This window comes from Gracilinanus agilis, chromosome 5 (genome assembly GCF_016433145.1).
Source record: "Gracilinanus agilis isolate LMUSP501 chromosome 5, AgileGrace, whole genome shotgun sequence".
In the NCBI taxonomy this organism is placed as follows: Eukaryota; Metazoa; Chordata; class Mammalia; order Didelphimorphia; family Didelphidae; genus Gracilinanus; species Gracilinanus agilis.
The window spans coordinates 284,043,004-284,052,274 of record NC_058134.1 but is presented as its reverse complement, the minus strand read 5'-3'; the positions used below and the strand labels follow the sequence as shown (position 1 = coordinate 284,052,274).

General features: G+C 36.6%; 1 protein-coding gene across 1 annotated transcript; it reads left to right on the top strand.

The window, feature by feature from the left end:
- The first annotated feature begins 7,823 nt into the window (after positions 1–7,823).
- On the top strand, positions 7,824–8,774 carry LOC123248976 (olfactory receptor 6C4-like). Its single transcript, XM_044677906.1, has one exon. The coding sequence runs from the start codon at positions 7,845–7,847 to the stop codon at positions 8,772–8,774; it is 930 nt and encodes a 309-aa protein (XP_044533841.1). The 5' UTR covers positions 7,824–7,844.
- The last annotated feature ends 497 nt before the right edge of the window (positions 8,775–9,271 follow it).

Genomic DNA, 9,271 nt, shown 5'->3' with positions numbered 1-9,271 from the left:
GAACCAGGAAGATGCAATATAACAAACTGTAGAACACTTGTTATTATATTGACCAGGCTTAACTCCAAGGAAAACTTGAAAAAATATATATTCCTTCCTTCATTGCAAATGTAGTATCTTAGAACATGCTGGAAAATACAGTCAACGTCTTGGTCTTTTGCTGAAATGCTTATTTCTCTCTGTTTTCATCTTCATTAGAAGGAATGGCTCACTGGGAAAAGGAAGGGAAAGGGACAAACACAAAAAAGAATATGGCATAAAAAAGGCATCAACTACAATTTCAAAAATCAAGGGGTGGGTGGGAAAAATAAAAGGAAAAAGGAAAGAAGCCATGAGAGAAAAACCCTGGAGATTTAAATCTTCTAATCAGTAACTGAATCTAACAAAAAGCTATGGAAATTCTGAATGAAGCTAGGAAACATATAACTAGCTACAAATTTTAATTCTTTGGTGGTGATTGAGCCCCAGTCATGGACTAACTACTGTGCTGTTCCTGTCTGATTATTACCCTGAAGAAAGAGTAACATTCAAGGCCCACTAGAAACAGATGCAAAGATTGCAGAAATTACTATATTACCTTAGAAGTTTTCCTCACAACCCATCTTCAAGAAGTTTCCATTTGTCTCTGAAAGGAAGAAAAAGTTGGCTACTTGCTATTTATGTTACTTTAGGCAAGTCACTTCATCTTCCTCATCAATAAAATAAGGGAGTTGACCAAATCCTAAGATCTTATGAAGGAAGCAAGGAGACTTAAAAGGAAGAGGATGAATGTCTACTGAAAATGGAAATGTAGTGATCTATAATTCAGAGGGGGAATGGAAATAAAAGAGGAGAACCCTGAGAAAAAGGCATTCATTTCTTCATTCATGACATCATCTAGCAGACATGTTCAGTATCTATGCATACATTGTGCCATTCAAGGCCAGAAATTAAAAAAAAAATTAATGCCATCCTTACCTTAAGCAACAAAAGATCATTTCATTGTAGAGATGACATGCACACACCAAACTGTTAAGCAACTATTCTCCTTTATCTAACCTTGATTTTAATTCACAGAACATGAGTAAAAGTCTTCTTTCTAATTCACCCAAGATTCCTAGCTTTGATTTACACTTCTCCCAGGGCTTATTCCTAGGCTCCAAAACTTCAAGCTATTTTAAAGTAAACTTTATCCAAAGCCCTTGTAGCTTCTTCCCAGCTGCTTTTTGAGTGCTCTAATTAGGTTCCTCTGGCTGCTCTTGGTTTTCTTTGTTAGCAAGTACTGTTCCATTTTCTTGCTACTCACTCTCCCCCTGTCTTCATAAGAAAAGGGAGACCTTCATGAATGGGAGAAAAGCAAATGTCTTCTCCAGTACTCCTCTCTCCAAGATGCTTTTGGTTTTTCTGCCTCCTTGTCAGCAGAAACAGAGATTAGACTTACTTATAGCACATATGCTTGCCAGCATGAAAAGATTCTTGTCTTTTTTCAACCCAGTAGGTTCCCTGCCTAATTCTATTGGGGCAGGGAGAGGAAGATGTTTAAAATGCTAGCATCTAAACTTTATAAGTTCTTAGTTGGGGTTTATTTTGAGTATTCTAGACATTTTCTTTCCATCAGTTATAGTGTTTACTCTTTCCAAAAGGAACATATCTTGTTCACTTGGTATTCATCAGTTAGACTCCTTAGTGTACTCTCATGTCATGTTTTATTAACACTCATAAGGATGCTAAATTCTTAGATGGCTACTGTGTAAAATTCACACTTAGAAGTATAAATTATACTAACAAATGAGGTTTTTTATCTCACAGATTTATCTTATACTTTCTACACTATAGGGTTGTGAACTGTTGTAACATTCCCTGGTACTGCTAAATTTTCATTCCTCTGTGTAGTTTTCTTTAGGAAAAAAAAGCAGATATTTGTGTAAACAGTACCATGTACTAAGTGGCCTCATTCATGACCAAAAACTATCTATAACAGGTTATTTTACAAAGGGATTGAAATTACCAAAACATTATACTCAAGACTTTTTTAAGAGGACTATTTTTACTTCTAGAAAAATGTTATAATATTTAAATGGAAAATCAAATAAGGATCTTAAACATATTTAAGATAGTTTCATCTCAAGGAGAGTTAGGCGCTATATAAATTGAGTTTAAAGTGGCACAATAATAAACAACTAATTCTCAAAAGAGATATATATTTAGGAGCCAGGAGCAAAGAGATTATAGTCAAAGCCATGAGATAAAATCAACTTATTATGAAAAAGAGTATGTAAGAAAAGAATAGAGAATAACAGAAAGACTTCCAGAAATAGCCAAAGTTAGGATGGGGAAATAGAGAAAGAGGATTCAGAAAAAAAAGGCAGAAATGTAACACAAGAGAAAGAGGAGGTAAACTTGGAAAGTGAACTCTCTTGTAAGTCAAGAGAAGAAAGTTTTAAGGAAAGTACCAGCAACTACCTGCCTATTTCCATATGTAAAATGAGGGCAATGGATTAGATAGTCTCTAAGATCCCTTCCAAATTTAGATCTATGGTCAATTGAAGCTAATGAATCTAAAGAATTTTTTTTACAGGCTATTGAATTTGCCATTTAGGACATTACTGGAAGACTGGAAGTATACAGTTTTGCTGAATTATAGGGAATGGAAGCCTGATCTCTAAAGAGATGCAGAGGAAGTAGAAGAAACAGTTTCAAACCAACATTCTGAAATGTATGATGGTTAAAAGAGAGGGGGGTGGAGAGAGAAAGAGAGAGAGAGAGAGAGAGAGAGAGAGAGAGAGAGAGAGAGAGAGAGAGAGAGAGAAGGAAAGGAAGCAAGGAAAGATAATTTTTTTTCAATAGAGGTGAGATCCATTCAGACATTGGAATATATTATCAGAGGCAGAGACAACAGATTTCCAGATCAAGTAGGATCTGGGATAGATGGCCTTTCCCACTTCAACCTTCTTTGATCATACATATTTGAAAGCAAAGGGAAAGGAATCAACAGAGAGAAGGAAATGATATGAAGGTCCTAACATAAAGAGTGCCCCCCCAAAATTAGAAAGATATAGTTCCTCTGAGATTGAAAGGAAAGCTAAAAGAAGGACTATAGAGAAAGATATACAATTAGGTGAGAAGACTTTTTTTATGCTTTATCTCTCCATTAAAATATGAGATGAAATCATCTGCTGTGAATGGTGAGCAGAGGGTGAGTAGAGTAAGCAAGGTTTTCAACAACAATCATAGTGAATGTGGTGATAGAAAGGAAATATGTTATTATTGTTTCTTTTATTTCAAACCTGTAATTCACCACTTTAGGGAGCTCCCAGGCAAGGAAATTCCCATTCCCATGAAGACTACCAACTTCTCTACAATTTGAATTACTAAAGAGTTGCCTAGGACAATGAGAAATTAAGTAATCTGGCTAGTGTTACAAAGCCACATTGTTCCAGAAGCAATACCTGAACCTTAGATCAATCCTGGTCCAAATATGTAATTTACTAAGAATGGATTGAAAAGTCTTACATTTGAGTTCAAAAAAATTTTATGTATATATAGTGATTGAGAGACATGGCTAGATAACACTCCTTTGAAAAAGATCTGAAAGTGGAGACATTAATTGGACTGTTAGTTCAATCAGAATGAACCTTTTAACCCAACAGGCAAAAAGGCTAATTTAATCTTATATTGCATGAATAGAGACACAATGTCTAGGAAAAGGAAGTCAAAACACAGCCAAAGTTTGCTAAGGTCAGACCAGATCTGGAGTTTTGCATTCAATGCTTGCCACCATATTTTAAGTAGGACATTGATAAACTGAACATATCCACAGCAACACCAGAATAGAACTAGAGAGAATATAAAGAATGGCTTGATGGAATAGCAGATGTTAAACCTGAAGAAGAGAGGACATGGGAAATTTTGCCACATTATTCTGGTTTGCTTGGCCTCAGAGGGCAGAAGTAGAAGCAAAGGTTAGAAGGTTTCCAGAAGCAAACTTCAGCTCAATATAAATGTAGATATTTATTTTTAAGTTGAAAATATCCTGGGAAACGTGCACAGTCTAGTGATTGAAGGTTATAGGAGATAAAATAATAGGATGATTGTTGTTGTATATTAGTATAAACCAAGTTGAGAAACTGGAAAGGGATCATCACCAAAGTCTAGGATAAAACCATGGCTGTAAGTCAGTGACCTTTTTAATCAGGGGGTAAAAGGAAAGGAAAAAAACTTTAGGTGGGTCAATATAATTTATTAAAAAATAACAATGATACATTTTACAAAATTCTTGTATTTTTTGTGATACTAAGCCCTATTAATGACTGAAAGATTATGAAGGAGAATGTGATGAATGAAACTGTAACTGCATTTCTAAAAGTTTCTCATAATTTGGTTCGAACTGGGATGCACTTATTCTTAGAAGAGATGTTAAATGCTCATCTGTCAGTCTGCTTCTAAGGCAACTCTTTCAAAGTTTCATTGTAGAAAACACCTGTTCACATATATATGATGAAGCAAACACAGCAGTAATTTTCTGGGCATGAGATATCAGATTTGGGAAAGTGGATTTCGACAAGGACTTGTAGAACTCTAATTTTGGAACATTAAGAAACAACTGTTTGAGTTGAGTGTAACATTGTAATTCAATCAATTCAAGTTGCAAGTCCGGTTTCACTGTTTCACATTTCACATTAAAAGGCATACTGAAAATTTCAAAGTCTTTTTCAATGACACTGAAGTCTTCAAATCTTTGTTCAAATTCACCAGGGAGTCTTCTCAGACTATCTTCGTAACTCTTAAGCTTTTCCTTCATCACCGGGGTTATTGAATTCAACCTTGGAAAGTGAGACAAGTCCTTCTTAGCAAGCTGATTCACGAATAGAACAAGTTGTAGTTTAAAACCTTTGAGATGGCCCCAGATATCATCGATAAATTGATTTTTGCCTTGCATCTTGACATTCAACTTGTTCATGTGGCAGAGAAAATCCATAAAAAATGTAAAGTCCGAAAGCCATGCAGTATCTTCCAAGATTTTATACTCTATAGACCCCTGTTTCTCAAGGAAGAATGTCACAATTTCATCTTTCAACTGCCAAATTCACTCAAAGATGTGTCCTGCGCTAAGCCACCTTACTTTTGAGTAGTACAACATATCAGAGTACTCAGATTGCATGGATTCTAGAAACTCCCAAAATTGTCTGTGAGCAAACCCTCAAGATCAAATAGCATTAACCAGCTTCACAATAACATCAAGCACAGGTTTCATATCCAAAGCAGACTTACACAGGGTATCTTGATGTATGTATATACATCAATGTAGAAATATAACATTGTTATCTGGATATTTTTCATTAGAGATCCCAACAAATCCAGAATTTTTCCCTGTCATATTTCTCGCTCCATCTGTTGTTATACTCCATATGCAATTTATAGGTACTTTCAAAGTTGAAATTCCTTCCATAAATTCATGAAAAACATCTGACCCTGTTGTAGTTCCCTTCAACGATCTCATGCATGCTAGTTCCTCTGTAATACAGAAGTTTTCATCAACACCTTTTATAAATAATAGCAGCTGTGCAGTATCATTTATATCAGAGCTTTCATCCATAGTAATTGAGCAGAAATTAAACTGGCCAATCTTTGATTCCAACTGTGACAATAGGTTTTTATCTATTGCTTCCATTCTAGAAGTCACTGTTTTCCAAGATAAGCTTATTGTTTCAAAATCTTTTCTTTTGTCAGGACATAAAATATCACAAACTTTGAGCATGCAGTGTTTAACAAACTCTTCATCAGAGAGAGCTTTGTTATTTTTAGCAATATTGTGTGCTACAACATAACTTGCATGTATAGCTGCTTGCTGAGAACTATTTCCTTTCTTAAAAATACTTTGCTGACCTGATAGTTTTTTGTGTAGATCTTCTGCTTTTTTGTTTTCTTTCTTCTTTGGTCATGGCTCTAACCTTGACATCCTTGTGCTTAGAGTTGAAGTGTTGTGAAATGTTATATTCTTTGTAGACTGCCACAGTCTCGTTGCAGATGAGACATAGTGGTTTAACCCTAAAAACTGTGAAAAAGTACTTCCAAGTCCATTCGTCTTTGAAAACAGGGCACTCAGAATCGACTTTACATTTTTTAGATAACATCTTAGGGCTAATATTTTTCACAATATGCAGAGTAAAACTAGCAAACCAACAATGCTAAGACAGGTCTGAATCAAGAAACGTGTTTCGATATCTAGCTGTGGTGGAGGGGGTTAGCTACTGCAAGGAAGCTCCATTGATCTGGGGCAGAGGCAGCTGCATCAGCAGCCCCTAGTACCCCAGAAGTCACAGTGCACAGCAGATGGTAGAGAAAACATGGAAAACTAGAGAGCAGGGTTCCAGTTGACCTGGAGTCAGAAGTCCTAGGCTGTGAGGGAGGAAGAAAAGTTATCAATTTGCAATTCCCCAAGGCCAAGGGGAGGAGAGTCCAATTCCCTACAGGAAGTTGGGATTTTAAAGTAGTTAAGGAAACTGGCTTAAGTCCCCTTCCAGCTCCCATCCCACCCACCTTGGAAGCAATAGCTAAATCCCCTTTGTGATTTTGCCCCCTCCCCCTCCAAGTTGCCAGTCACTCTCAACATAACATTCCAATATCTAGGATGTCAATAAATTTGTATGTCATTACTGATATAAAATGAAAGAGAGAAAAAAAGAGGAAAATATTTATTTTTCTTATACACTGTATTCTTTTTTATTCCTCAGATTAGGAATAATGTCGCGCAGGCCCAATAGAACATTTCAGGGGGCTGCATCTGGCTGTAGTTTGCCCATCACTGCTGTGGTGATTGATGTATAGTATAGATTAAAATTAGGAGAGTTGAGTATTTGGAACTATGAAGTTTAAGTAACATATTACAGATATTTCCAGGAGTTTGAGTTTAGAGCAAAACAAGAATTAAGTGGTAAAATTATCCAGGAATATGAAAGGGAGTAGTACAAAACTATAAATATGACTTTTAAAAACTGACTGGTTGCATGTATTGTCCTGTTAATGATTCTTTTCTAACCAGATATGCACTATCAGCATGATTCCCCAATCAATTGGTTCAGAAAGGAGAAAGTATAAGCTCTGAGATAGAAGAATAAAAGAAGCTAATAATTCCTAACAGGCACATAGAATCTTGGTGAAGACACATTAGTGGCAGTAGGAGGAGGAGTAGTGAGTAGTAGTAGCAGTAGAAACATTAGTAGCAGCAAAAGTAGCAGTAGAAGCAGTAGTAGTAGTAGTATTAATAGCAGTAGTGGTAGTAGCAGCAGCAACAGTGGCAGTAATACCTATAAGTTATATAGTACAAAACACCATGCACACATTATCTAATGTGATATTTGTAACAACTCTGTGAGGTGGATCCTACTATTGTCCTCATTTTACAAATGAAGAATCTGAGACTGAAAGAGTTCAAGTAATCTAAACAGAGCTACACAACTAGTAAGTGTCTGAGAGAGGATTTGAACTCAAGATCTCCCTGACTGAAAGTCCAAAACTCTATCCATCAAGTCACCTAAATGCCCCAAAATAAAAGGAAAAAAAAAAACATACGTGGCATGTAAAATAAAGGCAAGAAGTCAGTAGACCCTTTGGGAAGAAGGGCCTAGAGATGTATAGAAAGAGTATGGCATGAAAAGTTCTTAAAAGTCCTTAAAAACAAATCTGCTTTATACAAGGGACATTTCCTAAGGGAAATGGAATTTGTGAGACTAGTGAGTGGAGAAAATGCAAATGAAATTATTCCAGGAGCTTCCTCGAATTTTATTTTCCCAATTTGCTTTCTCTTCCCCCAACGCCTACACTGATTTATCTCCTTTTTACCCTTAGATCAAACAACGTCAACAATGAAAAATCTCACCACGCTGACTGAGTTCACCCTTCTGGGTCTGACAGACGCCCCTGAATTCCAAGTTGTAATATTCCTCTTCCTCTTCTTCACCTATGTGCTCAGCATCTTTGGCAACCTGACCATCATCACCCTTACTCTCATGGACTCACATCTCCAGACCCCTATGTATTTCTTCCTCCGAAACTTTTCCTTCTTAGAAATTTCCTTCACATCTGTTTTTACTCCCAGACTCTTGTTCAGTCTTACAACAGGAAACAAAGCCATCAGTTTTGCTGGATGCTTCATTCAGTACTTTTTTGCCATATTTCTGGGAGCAACAGAGTTTTACCTTCTGGCTGCCATGTCCTATGACCGCTATGTCGCCATCTGTAAACCTCTCCATTACACAATCATCATGAACAACAGAGTCTGCAACCAACTTGTCCTGTGCTCTTGGCTGGCTGGGTTCCTAATTATTTTATCACCAATCATTATGACAAGCCAGTTAGATTTCTGTTCATCCAATGTGCTAAACCATTATTATTGTGACTATGGGCCTCTCTTGCAGATTTCTTGTTCTGACACAACCCTCTTAGAGGTAGTTGACTTTATCCTAGCACTGCTAACACTCATGATCACTCTTGTGCTGGTGATTCTCTCCTACACAAACATCATCCAGACAATTCTTAGGTTTCCTTCTGCCCAGCAAAGAAAAAAAGCCTTTTCTACCTGTTCCTCCCACATGATTGTTGTCTCCCTCTCTTATGGTAGCTGCATTTTCATGTATGTTAAACCATCAGCAAAGGAAGGTGTTGCCTTCAACAAAGGAGTAGCTATACTTAATACCTCAGTTGCCCCTCTACTTAATCCCTTCATTTACACTCTAAGGAACAAGCAAGTGATACAAGCCTTCAAGGACATGGCCCGAAAAGTCATGAGTATTTGATGAGAGACATAATTCAAGCCTAGTTGGAAAATCAAAATTAAGTATGTGAAATTTATTATTCCTCCTCAGACATTTCTTGCTAACCTTTGACTCTCAACTCCTTCAATTCTATAATTTGAATCTTTTCAAAATTATCCTTATCACATTCTCTCCCCATCAACCATGAGAACATTAACTCATTACTCTTGAAGATACTGTCAGTTTAATTTCCCTGTGGTTGCACTCATGTTCCCTCTAACTTTCTAAACCAAAGTATCCGCCCCTGGCCATCACTCCCCCTCATATGTTTTTCTTCCTCCCATTAGAATGTAAGCTTCTTGAGAGTAGGCTTTGTATTTGTATTCTCAATTTTAACAGTGCTTGGCACAAAGTAAGCACTTAATAAATGCTTTTTCATTCAGCCATTCATTTATTGATTTATTTCCTCATTGTAAGCCTTCTTTTCCCAGGAAAGCTGCTCATGTTGAATAAAGACTGGGTTCACAAGAAAGGCAAAG

Bases quoted from the DNA above. Each gene is read 5' to 3' on its own strand.
- LOC123248976 (XM_044677906.1), top strand. From the start codon at position 7,845: ATGAAAAATCTCACCACGCTGACTGAGTTCACCCTTCTGGGTCTGACA.